At 42.3% G+C, this 19,323-nt stretch overlaps 1 protein-coding gene and 1 long non-coding RNA gene across 2 annotated transcripts; one reads left to right on the top strand and one right to left on the bottom strand.

The window, feature by feature from the left end:
* Positions 1 to 5,865: 5,865 nt before the first annotated feature.
* LOC126407967 (uncharacterized) lies at positions 5,866 to 8,896 on the bottom strand. The gene is made up of 3 exons (XR_007571829.1): positions 8,716 to 8,896; positions 6,306 to 6,398; positions 5,866 to 6,225 (listed from the first exon to the last, which is right to left on the bottom strand). It is a non-coding gene; the product is annotated as an uncharacterized LOC126407967 (long non-coding RNA).
* A 147-nt stretch (positions 8,897 to 9,043) lies between these two features.
* On the top strand, positions 9,044 to 18,472 carry lhx1a (LIM homeobox 1a). The gene is made up of 5 exons (XM_050073226.1): positions 9,044 to 9,973; positions 12,087 to 12,310; positions 13,030 to 13,313; positions 15,318 to 15,483; positions 16,464 to 18,472. Exons 1-5 carry the CDS (start codon positions 9,804 to 9,806, stop codon positions 16,841 to 16,843), a joined length of 1,224 nt encoding a protein of 407 aa, XP_049929183.1. The 5' UTR covers positions 9,044 to 9,803; the 3' UTR covers positions 16,844 to 18,472.
* Positions 18,473 to 19,323: the final 851 nt, after the last annotated feature.

Below are 19,323 nucleotides of genomic sequence, written 5' to 3'. Positions count from 1 at the left end.
GGTTTGCTTTCAACAAGTGGGAAATATTTCCTCTGTATTCTTTGCATATAGACAGGCTCTCTTTTGTCCTTCCCAGGAATAGAGGTTGTGCACATGCAGGTTGTTTGGCCAGCTTTGAATATTACCACAGGCACGGTAAGACTGTGAGGCTTTTGACACAGGGGCTAGGACAAAGGGAAATGGGGTCGTGTGGTGAAATGGTTAATGTGAATCTTAATAGAGGCGGCAATGTCATTATCTCCAAATCCGCTGAGCCCTCTCGACCGGGGGGTCGCGCCGTCGACGACCACTTTACATCCCGAGCGTGTCGGGCCGAGAGACTGGGGGCATGACTGCCAATCCCATCCGGAGGATTTGTGTCCTCCTCCACCAAATTCAGTAAGCGCATGCAGACTCATAAAGGTGTTGAGAATTGAGGAATTTGTCTGGGAGACATGGCCAAAGTCAATGAGCTAGTTTTGCTTTTCAGCCGCAGGACGAGGACAGGGGGTCGAGGCCTTGAGAGGCACCTGAACCCCCCCCCCCCCACCACCCTCCTCTGTCCACTGAAACAGGCCTGGGCAGAGGAGGGCTGGCTGCCTTTAAATGAGATGAACACTGTCAGATTTACACACTGCCATGGTTTCAACCAACCCCTGATAATCCCTTCCCAGAAATAAATTGTCCCATTAAAATGAAATGTTGCCCATATAGGTTTAATAAATTGAAAACGCTTGTTTGAATCCTCGGTAATTTGGACGGAATCCCAAGCATGTAGCAAAGGCTCCAGCAAAATAAGATTATTTGCTGTGTATTATAATGTATGCAGCAGTTTTTATGCGACCAAACAGTGTCAGTGAACCCCCCGATGAAATGTGTGCTTATTTATATGCAGTTATTCAGGTATGCAGTAAATTCCAATTACTTCTTAAGATTTCTATTTAGCATGAGGGGGAAATATGACAGGGAAGCTCTGTGTTTTGAGCGGCATTGTAAATCTCGTTAACTCTTTGCAGCACACGGTGAGAAATCTGCATTCATGTCAGGGAGTGAGCAGTGCATAAGATTTTAACAACTAGCTAATAGTTCTGTATGGGGATGTGTTAGAGGGCTCTGGAGTAGATTCAGCTAATGTGAAGATTTCAAGGCTGATTCCCACAGATTTGTTTGTATGATAGCGTTCACATTTTGTAAGGCTATTCAGTATCTTTAAATGTGATTATTTGCAGTAATAAATGCAATGTAAATGTTGGCACAGCAAAGCCTCTGACCTGGACTACTGAAAATGTTCCATGTTACGCACCATATAAGGCACCGTGAAGCCTCCACATGCTTTTATCCAAAGGAAATGTTGGATACATTATATCCTTAAATGAATAATTGATTTGGAAAAACTATATTTAAATGACTGAATAAATTAATGTCATATCATGGCATGATGTCAGGCTGATTTTAATTGTGATCTGAGTTGAATTAATAGCCGGCCCCTTGCATAAAGCAAACCACTTGGCTGCTTAATAAAATTGTGGCTGCCCTACAAGAGAAAATAACAAATATGCTCTGTCTCTTTTGTCATAAATTTGAAGTTTGTTCATATAATGAACTTATTTTTTGTAATTGTTGTGTATATTTGACCAGATTAATTTAGTAGAGCGTGAAAGCTCATTCTTGATCTTGACAGTACTTGAAAATTATAATCACATTCCTGATGTCACTAATTTTACCCTTTAATAATATAATAGGACTTTGGATGAAAACGCATGTATTGATCTCACTGAGGTGTTTGTCTTTCACTGTGTTAATGTGCATCTTTTTTTTTCTTCCTGAGCTTGACAAAGTGATAACATGAGATTTATGGAGTTGTCGTCATTAGTGGAAAACTCATAAATAATTACATTTATTGATATTTGTAAGAATAGGTTGTTGTTTTACATGTTTGTATGACGTAAGTAATTTTAAAACTGAATGAAATGTATAATTTATTATGTATTATATGTATGTTGTTTCTTTTTGTTTGTGTGTTGGGGTGGGGTGTGGGGTTGGGGGATTTGAAGGCTCTGCTTTGCCCCTATAAAACCTGTGACCGGCCCTGGATTAATAACAAAAAGCAAACACTGGAAAACTCATGCATTGCTTAAACTGATATGTGCTTCTGTGTTTGACTGTGTTATGAGCTACAGTGTGAGTGGAGGGCGGATGCTTCTACCCCCCCAAGCGTTCAGTCCCCCGTGTTGGGCCCCCAGGGGCCCTAAATCCCCCCTGCTCTTCCCTGCAGCCTCTCTCTGACGTGCATGCCGAGGAGAGCAGCGCTTTGCCTATGCATTAGCCATCCATTTCCCCCGGCTGACACCTCTCCAACATAAAACCGTAAGGCAGAGGTAAAATATCTCTCTCCTGGCGAAAATAAAGCTTTGTCTGCCTGCTGATCTATTGGATATAAAAATAAAGCCGCGGCTTTGATGCGGGCTTTACCTTATGCGCGCCTTTGCTTTTTGCGCACACAGAGCTCCAATGAAGATGGATGGTACGGGATTGGCCGCGGTGCGTCCAGCACAGCAACATCACTCACTCCACTTCTTCTTCTTCTTCCCCCTCCTCCTCCTCCTCCTCTCACAGCTTTTTTTTTTTACTCAGATGTTGTTGAGGACTGCGTTGTTGGTTATCGATCAGTGAATGCCAATAATTATGCAAGGATTATCAGACTAATCGGTTCTGGAAAAGTTGTGCGCGTTCACATTCAGGAATGATCTGACTCCTCTGGCTTCTTGTTTCATTTTCTTTTCTATGTAATGTGAGAACATTTCCAGGTTCACATGGTCATCTGTGATTCCACAATATTTACTGTCAGTCACCCTTTGGATGAGGAAGATTTTAACACAGAACCGTGACTGTCCCTTGGTTTTGCTGATTGTACAGGCCTAAAACTGGAGATGCATTTGCAAGAGGTTTAATTCTGATGATATCTAGACATTGTAAAATAAAGGTAGGCCGCGTTTTTTTTCAGTTCTAGCTCCTCCAACAGTTAAAATCCAATATATGCGTATGTATAAAAAATAGTAAAGCTGCAGAAACTGATGCAACGGAAATACTTTTAGATCAGGCACACTGTAGCTTCAATTCTTTGATTTTCACATCATAAAAAGCTTTTTTTCTACCTTTGTTTCTACTCATAGAATATGAATAAATTCATACACCAAAGAGCATACATCATATGAGGCCATTCAGTCCTGCAGCACTTGGATCGTTACAAAAATGTTCCATGACAGAGCAGAATTTGACATTTAGCCGCATTAAATCAGATTTTAAGAATCACATTATTTGATTATTTTTATTTTATTTTACAAATAAACATGTTTCTGTTATAATGTAGGTTTTGTATCCACCTGCTACTCTAACCAAAACCTTTAAGACCATTTTCTTCTGGGATTAAAAAAGCTCAATAAGGTTTTCCACAGGGCCTCTTTAGTGCTGTAAAAAGTCGGTTTAGAAAGCACTAAATATTCCAAGTAGTAATTCAATCACAATGTGGCGGTTGGCTGTACCACTTTAAAGAGAAAATTATTGGTAGGATGTTCCTGACTAAACACGCACTGATATTTTAACCATTTAAAAAAGAAAAACTCGTCATCTCATCGTTAATAAAAAATAAATAAATAAAAACAGCAGTTGAATGTTTAAGTAGCATGCATGGGCCGATCTGCTCTATTTTAATGCAGGTATCAGCAGCGGCCAGCTCTCCCTCTCTCAATGCTTGCGGGCTTTTTTTTCCAGAGCGCTGAAATCGGCTGCGGTGACGGCAGCAGCAGCAGCAGCTATCTGCCGCTCTGCAGCCATGCAGCCCGTCCCCAGAGTATTGGCCATCGGGCGATAATATCTCAAAGGGAGTGGTTATCGCCACACATTATATTATAATCATTAGTGATCCTAGCCCTTTCACCCTGACTGCAGAATAAGCGCGGAGGACCATTAATCTGGACTAGGGGAACTGCTTCCCAGCGCCTTTATGTATGTGCGTTTCTCACTGACTCTGTTTTTAGTTTGGATTCACAGTGAAGGTGAAGGTTTTTAGAAGGTTTTTATTGAGAGTGCCCGCCTCCATCAGCCCGTTAGTGTTCTCAACATCATAAAAAATGATTTTTGGAATTTGCTCTATTGGTTTAACGATGGAATCTCCTGACCTGTGCTGCGTTTTGAGCTGTGGATATTATTTTTAAAGGGTTCCAAATGACTTTTCTAACACAAAAACAAGGAGAAAACACGTACATAGAATGTATATATATATACATACATACATACATACATACATACATATATACATATATATATAGATATGTATACATACATATATATATGTGTGTGTGTGTGTGTGTGTGTGTGTGTGTGTGTGTAATCTGCGCTGACTGCCTGTTCTAAAGCTTTATTCCCACATAACGCCAGCAGTAACTTGGAACTGAGGACATAATAATGTAATAGTAATAGTGCTAATAGCATCATTGGCTAAACCTCTCTGTACTCGGATTGAATTCGCCCCCTAGAGGAGCGAGCGGGACCCTGGTGGTGGTTGCGGTGCTGTGATGATGGTGGTGGCCTCGTTTCTGGGTGACCTCGGAGTCTCGTGCAGGGTTACTTTTCTGGACCCCCAAAGCCCCAAATTCTCTTCCTCATATGATCTGCTTGGGAAAACGAACAGACAGTGAAGTCAGTGGTGGCTGAAGCTGTAGATGGTTGTGGAGGTCGGATCATCAGCCTCTGAATATTGGCTAATGTGTGTGTGTGTGTGTGTGTGTGTGTGTGTGTGTGTGTTGGGGGTTGACTGGCTGAGAAGAGACAGCTGTAGGGAGATGATCTATAAATCCCATTGGATTTCTCTCAGCACAGGACGGGACCGGAGTTGGAAAGTCTGGAAAATGTTTGCGTAGAGTTGGTGTTGGCTCAATAATCCACGATGAGTTCACATCGGCATATGTTTGGCTGCTGAACTACAGGAGGAGGAGGAGGGAGGAGGAAGAGGAGGAAACAGCTCAGTCAGTCGATCATGGAACTGTGCGTCCTTTTGCGTTAGCTTTGCCACAGCCCTCCCCCAGCCATGTGGGTTACACCATTACGGACTATAGGGCCTTTGCTGTGTGAGCTCCGCGCGCCAGGATGGATGGACGGAGTCATGGGTGGATGGATGGATGGACAGAAGAAGGAGGGAGGGTCGGATTTCGGTCCTGGGAGTGCGTGATAATACTGTGAAGAATGATTGACAGGATGGTCAGGGCAGGGAAACTGCCCCCACCTCCCCCTCCTCCTCCAACATCTCCTCTACAAACTCAGTGTATGGGTGTGATGGTTAACTTTGCGTCAGATGTGCGCGCTTTTCATGCTGTTTGCACAGCCAAGTAAATAGCTGACATATGTGATCAATTTGAGTGGAAAGCACACTTTACGCATTGTTAAACCAGCTTTCTGTGGATGGACGTGTTACTAAAATTACTACATTTACAGTTTATTTTTACCACTTAAAAATAACGCAGATACATTCTGATGCTACTTTTCGTTTTTGGCAAAAGAAAGGAGAAAAACAGTGTTTTTTCAAAAGAGAAAGAAATAATTGTGGCCTATGTTTATACGTTTTTCGTCTTAAAGAATCTTCTGATTTCCGTGTAAATGATGTTACATTATGGAGCCTACATGTGGCACACTTTTGTACAAAGCGACCTACAGTGAGTGCAGTGAATAAAATGGAATCTTTTTTTTTCTCATGAGCTTTTAATTTTCTTCCTTTCTTTCAAAACACGCACATTTTGCCACAGCTGCACCTTCGAATAATTTGTCCTATTCCACGTGTTAAGTTTTATAGGAATAGAGATGAAAAATTATACAAATGATATTAACTGAGCCACTTTCACAGAAATTGGACTGTTTATTCCGAAAATAAACGCATTCACAAGCCAGAATGATCAATGCGTCTTAGTATGAATTATGAATATCAGCGCCTGTTTGCAATATTCCTTTGTAAAAGGAGAAAAAAAATCCTGCAGAGAGAGACTGCAAACAGCAGAGCAGAGCAGCGGACCGGTACCCCACCCTCCACTTCCTCCTCCTCCCCGGTACACTCAGTTGATCAAAGCTCCAGTCGGGGGTGATATTTCTCTCTGTATTACCGGAGTCACGGTGTGTCCCCCGGCAGCCTGCCCGGCCTCACTGGCCCGGCTGTAATGTCACACAGCCCGGCTTTAACAGCCTGGCCACCCCGGGAAACTACACGTAGAAGAAGAAATAGCTTTTAGCATCTCTTTTGTATAAAATATTAAAATGTTTTGCCCAGCCCATCCAATCACCTGCTCGATTCAGTCTTTATTCCAAAGTCCTCTCCTTTCTTTAGCCGTGGCCCTCATACATTGTTGTGGTGACATTGTGTCTCTTAACTGAGCCTGGAGGAGAGACGGGAGACAAATAAACGTGTCATGATTAGAATTAATGATTGCATGCATCTTCACAGCCTCATTCATTATCTCAGATTAATTATCTCGCAGTGTACCAGTTCACTTGTCTGCACTTCATAAACCCCAAATCTCCTGGGCTGCTTTACAACACTATGGCCCTGATACAAGAATATCCCTTTTCTTGCCTGTGGATGCATGGCCTGTACTGTCCACAATTAGATTTTGGAGGAAGTAAAAGAAATGCGTAAAATTTTAAATGTGAAATAAAATAAAATTCCTCTTAGTGGGCACCAATAAAAGACACATTTCAGAGATAGATTTCCATTTCCAACTATTACTGTAACGCTCTGAGTTTCATTTTCTTCACAGGTCTGCCGGAAAACCACGCGCCATCCAGTCTTAATCCATCCATCCTGAGATTCACCACAAAAAGAAAAAAAAAGTTTTGTTTTCCTCAACTTGAGCGCAGACGCTGCGCCACAAATTCCAATTTACAACTTCTGCCTGCATCAGAATAAAAATATGAGTGAGAATATAATCTATTGCTAGTGAGGGATTACAGTGGTAAGGTTAAAACCATTTTTGCATTTAATAGTGTCTTTGCCTGGAGGGGAGTTGAGATATTTTTAAGCTTATAGCCTATATTTTGATTTCCTTCTATTCGTGGATTAATCTGCCTCTGTGAGCTGGCTTTTTTCTTCTCTCTCTGGCTTATTCTAAATCAGGCAGAGATTATCCCCACTGACAGACTATCAAGGCATCTTCTACACATGGAAATAACAACAACTTTTGTTGTTTACATGCTGCATTTACAAGTTTGTGTGGTGGTGGAGAGAGTCAGGCCTGCAGACTGCAGGCTTTCTGGGTTTAGTCTTTACATTCGAAAAAAGGGGAAAGTGAGTTTGTAGTCCGACAGAAACGCGACATTTCCACTGCTTATTGGCCCCCTCTATGTAGAACTATGGACCGCCCAGTTGTCATGGTGCTCAATGACCCCTCTCTGCCTATCTCTCTGATGGAAACATAAGCAGATGCTCAGCAGAATGCGCTCAGACGCACCGCTCACAAACAGAAAAGTTGGGGAAATGGGAGGAAAAAGAAGAACACTTGAGGAGAGGGAGAGGAGACTGTCGGGCTTAAGAGGTGGTAAAACAAAAACGAGATGGAGTCCATGCGTTTTGAAGCCTTATCTCTCCTTTTCCCCTAAAGCCACTAACACATGTCCTGTTGAAGGGGCGCTCCCCAGACGCCGGGAGGCAGCTGGACGGGGACGGGCGGGCGTTTTGCATGAGAAGCGGCCCATATGCAAGGGGATGCTGGCGGGATATTGGTAGAGATACATGGATGATCTTGGATCGTCTTTTCTGCTTAAGTGCGCAGCTATTGGCTCCATTTTAAGACGCGCAAATTAAAATTCTGTTTATTTTTACGGTAAAGACAAATACGATATTTTTTAAGTGTAATTACATTTATTAAACTATTATGTTTACAAGCCACAATCTTGTGTAAACAAACGTTTCAGCGATTAAACAAACTATTTTCCTGGCGAATGCAAATCTTGATTAGATAGTAGAACGAAACGAATTTGTTCGACAAGCATGTAAACTTTTTTCTCTCCAGTCTAGACAATGTTGACTGAGAGAAAGAAAGAGTTCAGCAGTGCAGGCCTGTAAATCATCATCACAAAATACTTGATGGAACTCATTGATGGAAAATGACTAATAATCCAACAGGCTGTTGAGCTCACGGTGTTATTTACTTAAGGTGGACTTGGACTGGATTGCTCCTGACTCGCCGAGCTGCACCAGCATCAACTTTGGAGCCTTTCTGTCTTTCACTACCAAGCTTCCTCTCCATCACACCAAAGAGACAACTGCTTTAAGTGTGCTGTGCGCACAAAAACATATAATGTAAATCAGCACGTGCCATTCTGCAATGTTGCACGACACTGGGAAAAGCGAAAAACGACAACATCATATTTCCAGAACCCGGTCATCAGCTAAATCAGATCTTGGCAGAGATGTTCGGCAGCTTTGTGCTGCGTAATCAAACATTTAGCCCTATGGATGACGCGTTCAAGTGCAAAGCAGGCAGTTAAGATTCTCTCCCTATATATAGGCTATATATTAACGAACAGCTGGTTTATTGATTTAAAAAAGCCTCCAGTTATTTTCAAATAACAAAACAAACATGCCCGACTTGTGCGAACTGGCGCAAGGTAACTTTACATGAATAAACGGGGCGCGCGCCATGCAATATGCGCCTCCAGCTTCTTTATCCTGAAGACGCCACTGAGATTATCTACCTGCTCAGATTCCTTCTTCATGCCCCCCTCATGCCCAGAAGACAATTTGCTCAGCAGCTGAAAAGTGGCTTCTCTCCCTCCGCGCTGCTCGCCCTCCGCCGCGGCTGCTTCCTCCAAACACATTCACTAACATATGACAGTTTGCAGGGAAATTCTTGACAATTGGTGTCTTGAGTGTGTGGCATAAATAGCAGGCAGAGCCCTCGCTGGGTTATGATGGGGCGGCTTGATGGTTGCTGGCATGGCGTGATGCTGATTGGTCCGGCCGCGGCCTGACGTCAGGAGGCTGGGAATAAGGCTGGGTTGGAGCTTTAGGAGCAAGACAGTTTACTGGAGACCCAGCGCATCCCAGCATACACACGGTACTGGAGACTGAGGGCATCCCAGCATACACACTGACTACTACCGGAGCCGAAAGCGCATCGCAGCATCCCCCGCCGCCACAAGCTGAACGTCCAGGATCATCGGACTGAGCGAGAGGGGAAAACACTCTTTTGAAAAAACCTTTTGGGTGTGTGATTTTGTTTCCTGCCGGGTTGTGCACAGTGGATACGCTGCCATGTCAAAGTACACTGAATTATTTATAGGCGTGCGTGTCTTGTTGTGTGACAGCTCTGCCCTAAAAGCGTTTTATTAGACGCCTCTTCCAGCACTGACTGGCACACGACGCTCCTCTCACCGATGCGTCACTTCCAAGAGCGCCGGGACAACCAAACTGGCTCCAGTCTTCTCACCTGAGCCGATCTGCAGCTTCGTGTGTTGAAATCTACATTTCGGTTGAATTGTGTGTTTTGCCCCGGATCCAATAAAGGACTGATTATTTTCTTTACCTTTTGGTTTTTTCACCTGAGAGAGAGGACGCGTCGCCATCCTGTCTGTTTTTCTTTTTGGACGCTGAGCCTTTTTACGCATGCAGGGAGAAAACTGTGGTGACACCTGATCGACTGGCTTCTCCGCGCACATTGACCCGGGAGCTCCAGGCGAATCAAGGAAGGAGAAAGCAGATTCTCGGTCAATGCTCGGCCTGTGCTGTTGATTTTGTTTGTGTGTGTGCGCTTCATTTGTGGGGTTGTAGCCCAGCCAAAGCCATGGTCCACTGCGCCGGCTGCGAGAGGCCTATTCTGGACCGCTTTCTGCTCAACGTGCTGGATAGAGCCTGGCACGTCAAGTGCGTGCAGTGCTGCGAGTGCAAATGTAACTTGACAGAGAAATGTTTTTCTCGAGAGGGGAGACTGTACTGCAAAAATGATTTCTTTAGGTAAGCACGGGGAAGGTGACAGAAAAACTCATCAGCAGTGTTTTTGTTTATTAATGTGTGTGAGTTTATGTCAGGAGGTGGACTGTAGCAGCAGGTAAACAGGCACATGTGCATTTTGGAAATTATGTAGCCTACAGACATTTAAATAGGAGCGTAAAATAGGAGCAGAGATTGTGATGGCACATCATAAAATAAAAAGGACAACACTTGGGCCAAACATTACATTTATTAAAAAGTAGCCTATAATAATAATAATAATAATTTGTAGTCTTGTGCACATTAAGAGCAGATCAAATGTTTGTGTCCTCCATATGATTTACAACTTTTTAATGAGGTATACTATTGAAATACCACTGACTAAACAGGTACTTATTAAAAACTCTGCCTCTCATGCTTCTTCAGACAAATAGTTAAATAGAATAAATTAAATATATACATGTATATATATTTTTAAACTTAACACATCTGCTGACTGAACACACGTGATTGCAAGCATTTGCAGCGAACACAGAGTTTCTGCTGTATTTATTTATTCTCCAAATAAATGGATAAAGCGACCTGTCCGTGCCTGTGGGCGTGAAGGAGGACTCGGAGGCGATAAGCTTTGATTAGGAGCGAGTAATTAAAAGCTTGTTAATTTGGATTCTTATGCAAAACAACAACAAAAGAGGGCCAGAAACATTAAGCGTGTGTGCACTCGCTCTCAGCGGGGAGAGAGAGGGAGGGGGGGGTGGTTTGTTAGGAAATCGAGGAAATCACACTTGGGGTGTGTTTTTTTACAGCGCGCAGGCAGCCGGGGGAGCGCACAGGATCAAACCCCGGCCAGAGGAGCCGCTGCCCCGGTGTGTTTGCTCAGTCCGACTGAGGAGGACGTGATAAGTGGATTTGAATAGTAAACTAGTTGAAAAGATCAAGTCCGCAGACAATGCAATCACAGACGTGCAGTCAACAAGAAGTGCACACCACTCAATACACATTGTTTAACGGTGAAGTCAATGGCAGGGCTATAATTTATTATTCCAAAGCAAGCAGCCTGCCTGCTGTCTTGTAGTATTAACTGATTAACTGAGCCTGTGTACAGATATATACATATATATAAAACACAAAAAAGGTTAGAAATGTGGGGGTAAAATATTTAATAAATTCAATAAAACTACTCACTTCTGCACAGTTGTACAGCGGCCTCTGGTAGAAGAAAATCATGTTATTATTTCTAGAGTAAAAAAAAACAAAACAAAAAAAAAACATTTAGCTTAAGCACATCATTTTTCTTAAAATTATTTAGAGCGTAATTTTCCCAACTTGTGCTTATGTAGCCTATAGATTTAAGCTGCGAACACAATGAAAACATAACTATACATATTAATGTCTTATTATTATTAGTATTATTATTATTATTCGGGTTATTTATTGTCATATGCATAGCAGTCAGGCTCCAGAGAGCTGTCGTTGGCGATGACACTCTGAGCTCTAAGGCTCAATCCAACAATACTGATTTAAATATGTATAAACAAGGGGGGGAGTTATTATTATCATTATTATTGTTATTATTATTAATATTAATATTATTAATATTATTTTTATTATTATACCCAAAACGTCAATGTGGATTGAGCATAAAGGTTCATTCCTGAATCTGGAAATAGCACTCCAAAAACCTCCTGAAATGCGCTCTCAAAGTGAAGCAGCTTTAATTTCTTCATGTGTATGCGTATCTTGGGTTTATAGAGACTCCTTTTCACCATTATTATTATTATTATTTTTCATGTAAAATATTCTAAGCATGTTTAAGCATGGGTTATGATTCGACTTTAGCCCATAACATATGCGCTTTCAAATGGTCAAGTAAGGTTTTAAAAATAAGTGCGATCTGATGTCTAGACTATGTTATAATTTTTTTTTCCACAATAATGTTACTTCGAGCTGAACTGGGTCAACAGTATTTTAAAATGTGAATGTATATAATGTTAAATACGTTTCTTTCCGTCTCACGAAACTCCGCCTGGTCACCAAAAATGCTGCGCGTTGATATTAATGACTTCATGATGATTTCTGTAAAGCATGTCTATAATAACACAAACAGCCATCTCCTTTCCCTCTCTCCCTCCTGCAGACGGTTCGGCACAAAGTGTGGCGGCTGTTCGCAGGGCATCTCTCCAAACGACCTGGTCCGGAGGGCCCGGAGCAAAGTGTTTCACCTCAACTGCTTCACCTGCATGATGTGCAATAAGCAGCTCTCCACCGGAGAGGAGCTTTACATCATAGACGAGAATAAATTCGTTTGCAAAGACGATTACCTAAACAACGCCAGTGTAAAAGACACCAACCTCCTCTCAGGTACGTGTGTGTGTGTGTGTGTGTGTGTGTGTGTGTGTGTGTGTGTGTGTGTGTGTGTGTGTGTGCGCGCGCGAGGCGGGATAAATTGTGATGGATGTGATGTGTTCAGCCCCGCAGTGGCTTCATCATTTCCATGACCAGGACTCAGACGCATTCTGAGAATTCAACAACAAACACACTCCACTGTCTGCTGATTATTTTGTTTCCAAATATATATTTTCAGTTCCAACCTTTTATGTATGTAAGATTGCGATTTTTATTGGGCGTGCAACGTAAATGTTTATTCCATGATGCTTCATGTAGGATGCATATTGCGTTTCTTCTTCTTCTTCATCTTTACTTAGTATTTAAGTCTCTAAGCAACACAGTCGAGGAGAAAACGCAGCAGCTGCTATTTGTTTATAAAATGAAGGTTCCAGTCTTTATATATTTATTTGGATATTAACGGTGCAACACATAAAGATAAAAACATCGTGTCAAATTGCTAAACACCGTTTAAAAAGCCAGATGAACCTCACAGAAAATATCGTTTCTCGTTATTAATGTTGGTGTAGTTTGCATCACCGACTTGAGGTCATAGTTCCTCCACCTTTAATTGACCACTACATCACTGCTGACACAGTCCACAGTGATAAATATAGTTTTGTTCCTTTTCCGCTGTGCTTTATCACTGCAGTATTTCCTGTGTTTATTCTCATTTCCATATGTCATTTATTTAGTAACGGCGTGCAGCGACCCCAGTTTATCGCCGGACTCTCAAGACCAGCTACAGGATGACGTGGTCCTAAAGGACACGGAGATTGCCGCCCTGTCCGACAAAGAGACGGTTAATAACGAGAACGACGACCAGAACCTCGGCGGGAAGCGGCGCGGCCCGCGGACCACCATCAAGGCCAAACAGCTGGAGACGCTGAAGGCGGCGTTCGCTGCCACCCCCAAACCCACCAGACACATCAGGGAGCAGCTGGCCCAGGAGACCGGCCTCAACATGAGGGTCATCCAGGTAAAGGAACATCGATATTTAGCGTCCAAGCTGGAGAACTCCCCGAGATCCTGAGTTCCAGAGTGGATTATCCCTCTTATGTCACTACAACTTCATTCATTAACCACCAAATAAAGACGCGTAAAGTGCATAAATGAGGGTGTTCCTCAAGGTCCACGTGGCACCCAACAAAAAATTATAGGGCTCACCATCCCCAGTCATTTATACGGTTCACTGGTAAATCACCAAAATTGGGGTCTTCTGATTCTGTCTGATGGTCTGAAATATTATGGAAATAACATTCAGGGGACACCCACAGGTTGAGGAGGTGGGCTCGCGCCTTTTCTGTTTTATAGGGTGTTACGCACCCATTAAAAGGTGTGATGTAACAGCTTATATTTTATGGAAAAATGTCCCTGCCAAGCTGCCAGACTGCCATGACCGTGCAGGCCTCATCCCATCAGAGAGGCTCCACCTCCCCCTCAGCATCAACTCCCCCTCCACCCTCTCCTCACCTCCCTCGCCCCTCTTTAAAGGAGGCCTCTTCCCTTCAAACTGCGCGGTCACATTGAATTCATTAAGCCAGAGATTGGCCAACGGACGAGGTTGATTTGGAAACGGGTAATTTATATGGGTATTTTTGATTCTTGGCGCTGGCGACGGGGCAAAGTCGCCAACTGGCGCCGGGCTGCTGGGAGCGCTGGGAGCCGCTGGGAGTCCTGGCACAGCGCTGCCATCACGTTTTGCGACCACATTTAGCCATGCTGTGAGTCTTTCCAGCCAAGTGGAAAGACAGAAATCTGTTTCAAGGGTCTTCAGATTGTCTCCTCAGAAATCTGAATTACAGCAGGGCCATATTAAGTTAAACAAAGAGCAACACAGACAAATGACAACACATTATTATTATTATTATGTTAAACAAAGAGCAACACAGACAAATGACAACACATTATTATTATTATTATTATTAGTAGTATTATCATATTATTATTATTATTATTATTATCATATTATTATTATTGTTAGTAGTAGTATTGTTATTATTATTAATATTATTATTATTATTATTATCGATTTTGTATGAGGAACTATTTTCATTTTTTTTCCCTTTTATTGCTAATGTCCAAAATTTGTTAAAGCCATTATTTTATATGACGCACTAAATCACTGACATTGTAAATTATACATTCATGAGCCAAAATATTAATACCCATCAGAAGTAATAACAGACCTCCTCCAAGAAAAAAAAAGTGGAAATAATTGGAAAACAGGTCTTTTGGTTTACTAACAGGTTTCTATCATAATGTGGATGAGGCTGCGGGGCAGATCAGGTAAAAAGCTTAAACATAGCAGATTAATGGCGATAAAGTGAAAGTGGTGAAGTAGGGGTATCTAATATGTATGAGCACGAGGGAGAAAGGGAAGCGCGTAATTAAAGGAAGCCGGCCTATAGATTAGGAAATGATAACCTCCAAGAGCCCGGTAATATATTGGTAACAACCCTCCTATTAAGTATTAATTGGAGATTTTAAGCCCCCGCTGCTGCAGCCTTCAGTCGGAGTAAATGGAGGGTTAAAAGATCATTAGGGAGGTTAGATGTGACTCTCGCTCCTGTAACGATAATTGGGCGCAGTTCTCTCCACCGCAGAGCCTTGCGGATTTAACGCACCGGCTCATCACGCACGCCGCAAAACACACAGACAGCCTGGTTATTTACTCTAATAAGAAACCAATGCGGTGCAGGTGCCAAGGTAAATATGACACCTAATTACACTTTCTTTTGTATGAGGAAGAATTTACACAGTGAGGTTTATTTGCTTGTTGGCTTGTTTACATGTTTATTCAGACATTTCTGCCCTTTAAAATTCAGCCGTCTGCCTTCTTCCATCACCTCCATTTCTCACTCCCCTCCCATCTTCCGCACACAATATTGACGCGCAATCAAAATGGCGTCAGAAGCCTATTGCATGTTTGCTGAGTGACACGAGGTGACCCATATGTGTGTGTTTCTGTGTCTGTGCCCAGGTCTGGTTCCAGAACCGACGTTCCAAAGAGAGGCGCATGAAGCAGCTGAGCGCGCTGGGCGCCCGGAGGCATGCGTTTTTCCGGAGCCCGAGGCGGATGAGGACGCTGGTGGACCGCCTGGAACCCGGAGAGCTGATCCCCAACGGGCCCTTCTCCTACTACGGAGGTATGACTGCAATTGCATTTTTTTTTTTTAAGAAAAAAAAATTATGTCCTCCAAAGTGTTTTTTTTTTCTCTCTTTTGAAGCATTTTCATAGTCATGTTAAAATGTCTGTTTCAGTCACATTTTAAAAAAAAAAAAATATTTGTGTGTTTTCTTATTTCCTCTGTCTGTTTATTTCCTATGTCACAACTGGAATGAAACAATGCCCTGTCTTTTCTATACCAAAGTGTGCAGCTGTTGAATAAGAAATAAAGCGCTTTAATTTAGGTTTTTGATGACCTTATAAAGAAAGAAAAGCATGTATGGCCTATACACCTTAAGCTTTCTGAACTCTTTTAAAAATGTTAATTTTAATTTAGTGCACCACATTAAAATAATGTTTCATATCTAAACACATAAATGCAATGCAGTGGTTCTCTGCTCTTCCTCAATAATAAGGCCAGTTAAGATATTCAGCAATAAGGCTCTTATTTTCTTAAAGCAAATTCAGTTGTGATATGTTATTCAGTTTGGGTAGCCCCATCCATGAGCTTTTAGAAATCAGTGAAATAAGTTTACTTGAGGTTAGTTTACATCCCAGTGATTTAATACCACACTCTTCCCTCAAATGCTTTGAAATATCTGATCATTTTCAGAGAATTTCATTTGTGCTCGGGCCTTTGTCCTTTCTGCTGAAGCAAAAAGTCTAATGCTATTCTGCTGAATTGAAAAAAAAAAGATCAGTCTCAGTAGGTAGAATCGCTGATGAAATGGCCCCCATTTTAATTAATTTTGTGGCCACGTTGTTCTCCCCACCCAATTGCAGTTTTGATTTAAGTGTAACGTGCTCTGTGACTAATGTAGTACGGCGAGGGTCTCTCGCCCTCTCTAATACAAATCAAGCTATGTATATTCAATGAATTCCTCAATGTCTCCGGAATTATTTCTATACACATTGTTCTCAGAGCTAACGTTGATTTTTTTTTCTCTTTTGGATCTGCAGATTATCAAAGCGAGTACTACGGCCCAGGAGGGAACTATGATTTCTTCCCTCAGGGGCCTCCATCGTCACAGGCCCAGACCCCAGTCGATCTCCCCTTCGTACCCTCCTCAGGCCCCACGGGCACCCCCCTCGGAGGTATGGATCACCCCCTGCCGGGCCACCACCCCTCCAGCGAAGTGCAACGCTTCTCCGATATCATGTCCCACCACCCGGGGGACTCTCCCAGCCCAGAGCCCGGCATCCCGGGACCCCTCCACAGCATCTCTTCCGAGGTGTTCGGCCCTAGTCCGCCTTTTACCTCACTGTCACTGAACGGCAGCGGATACAACAACCACCTGTCCCACCCGCCCTCGGAAATGAACGAGGGCACTGTGTGGTAGCTTTTTGAGAGTGGACTCTACTGGTGAGAGATTCGGTAACGGAGGGTAGTGAGGTTTGGTGGTGTTTGGGGCTGGGGTTGAGTACAGGGAAATGGATATCGACAGGGTTAGGGCAACCATTGAATCATTTTTTTTTTTGGTGTTTTCACATTTATTTATTTATTTTCCCATTTGATCTGTTGACCTTTTTTGTGGGGAAAGCATATCTGGCATAAAACATTGTCTTCAGTATTGTGTTTGGGTGTTTCTATTGCTACGTTTGCCCCCCCACACCCCACCCTGCATCCAAAACTGGACTCACGAAAAAAAAAAAAAAAAGAATGGGCGAGACTGCTGAACTGCCACCCATTCGGCCCCCTTTTTGGGCCCCTGGGACACCCTGTCACCCCCAAACCCCCCAACCCGACAGTGGCCCGGCATAGCGACCAAACCTCCTAACACTCACCGGTGGGGTAAAAAACAACCCTTTCGAAATCTCCTATAGTATGTCCCGAACATGAAAACATCATTAGCTACTGTCAAAGACTTCAATAGCTTTACAGAGAGAGAATAAAGGGGCAGAGGGTTGATCGTGTGCTGACCTGGCACTGTAGGAAGGCTGAGCGGCGTTCAGACTATGTTCGAGGCACTAGACTTGTCCCTTGTATTTATTCAGAAGCTCCTCAGACCTCTTGGCCTCTCAAGGCTCTGCCATATTGACACTTAACCTTTTTGACACTATGTTTCTGAAGGCCAGAGGAAATGACAATTTTTCCTCTGTCAGGACTATTTGTTTCTTTTCTTTTCTTTTCTTTTTTTTTTTTTTTCTTTTCACGGTTTCAGAATTTCCACCAAATCTGAAGAAGGCCGCCTTCAAAAGGCAAACAGTAAAAACCCTCTACGGATTGCAAACCCTTTATTTAAAATGGAAGTGAACTTGAAATGTTGAAATGAAGTCTACCTTCTAAAAATCTTCTACCGGGGTTCTAAATGGGACTTAGAACAGTCAACTGTTTACGTAATCTATTTAATTCAGGAGTCCAGAAGTCTCGAAAACGATGTTTTAGAACCTCTCGATCCATATAAAAATGTTCCAAGCAACCAACCAAACTTTTGTATTGATTTCATTTATATTGTATGGAGATAAAAACACATTTGCTGGGGTTGTGGTTCACTGTGCTAGTTTGTACAAGATGTTGTTTACAAAAAAGGTAAAAAAAAAAATTAAAAAAAACAATAAAAACATAAGTAGACATTTGCCAAATTAAAAAAAATAGCACAAATACTGTTAAAGTGCTTTGCACCATCATCTGCAGAACGTGTTGAGACAAAATGTAAGTGTTAAAAGGAGTAATTGACTTCTTAATTTTTTAGTCTGCTGACAATACATTCATAAAATTGTTAATATAACATACTTAGACAGGTTTTATTTTTGTGTCTTCGAAGGAGAAAAATCCCAACTATTAAAAATTGATGGTCAAATATGCAGCTAGTAGCTGCTACATCTCTTTGAATATCAATCCCTCATGGTATGTCTTTTATTGTTCCAATAAACCTAAGCTTATGTGACCTCCAGTGCATATTAGACCATTCACTGTATAAATACAACATGTTGACAAAAATGTGTTTCTAATAAAACTAGAAAATATACTTATGAATTTTTTAACATATTTTGTTTGGAGCAGCTATCTTACAGTATACCCTTACATTACAGTGTGTTATGTATCACAGGGTGTCAGTGCAGCTGTACATCACAGAGCTCTCTGTAAGCTACTTATCAGGCCAGTGTCACTCATTTCATAATGAACGCTTTTTGTCTACATGTCTAATTTTCCATTCACTTGGAGTGTGAAATAATTGGCCTTTGCAGACATGCTGACAGGTAAACAATTCTGATCAGTGTTATTCAAAAACACGGAGTGAAATTGAAACGGCAGTTTGTGGAAAGTGATGAAAAGACAAAGAAAAAAGGAGTCCAACTGAGAGTGTAGAAGCAGAGTTGTAGAAATGCTACCGAATCGTGCTTTGAAGCATGCGTTTTGCGATGCTAATCTTAAACTGTCAACAAAGGGTTTTCTCTTTCCCCTCCATGCCGCAGCATTGCACCAGATCCCGATGGCTTGAAGAACAATTCATAGACAAACAGAACAAGGGTTTGAACAACAACAAAAAAAACTTTTCTGCTGATTTTACTTTTCTCCCAGCAGCGGAGGCATTTAGTAGACTGGCTTGCTGTAGCCGACACAAGGGGGAGTGAATTCACAACTTGTGCTGATGCCACTTCTTTCCCAAACCACTTTCACTCTGGCCTCAGATTCTTGTGTTCAGTTACTCGAGGTCGTCGACTAATCATAAGCAGTTAGCTGTGCAACTGTGAAGGACAATGATGAAATCACCGTGACCGCGGCTCTCCTGCTTGTTATGCTTTTATTAGCCTGCTCCTACATTATTATTCCCTGCAGCTTACTGTTCTCGCGGTGCGGTCTGACGGTTGGGAGGGA

Source organism: Epinephelus moara, chromosome 2, assembly GCF_006386435.1.
Source record: "Epinephelus moara isolate mb chromosome 2, YSFRI_EMoa_1.0, whole genome shotgun sequence".
In the NCBI taxonomy this organism is placed as follows: domain Eukaryota; kingdom Metazoa; phylum Chordata; class Actinopteri; order Perciformes; family Serranidae; genus Epinephelus; species Epinephelus moara.
This window is presented reverse-complemented; position numbering and strand designations above follow the sequence as displayed.

What these genes read in the sequence shown, in the direction of transcription:
- lhx1a (XM_050073226.1), top strand. Translation starts at nt 9,804, where the DNA reads ATGGTCCACTGCGCCGGCTGCGAGAGGCCTATTCTGGACCGCTTTCTG. An exon ending in TCAACATGAGGGTCATCCAG is followed by an intron (nt 13,314 to 15,317) that starts GTAAAGGAACAT and finishes GTCTGTGCCCAG; the next exon opens with GTCTGGTTCCAGAACCGACG. An exon ending in GCCCTTCTCCTACTACGGAG is followed by an intron (nt 15,484 to 16,463) that starts GTATGACTGCAA and finishes TTGGATCTGCAG; the next exon opens with ATTATCAAAGCGAGTACTAC.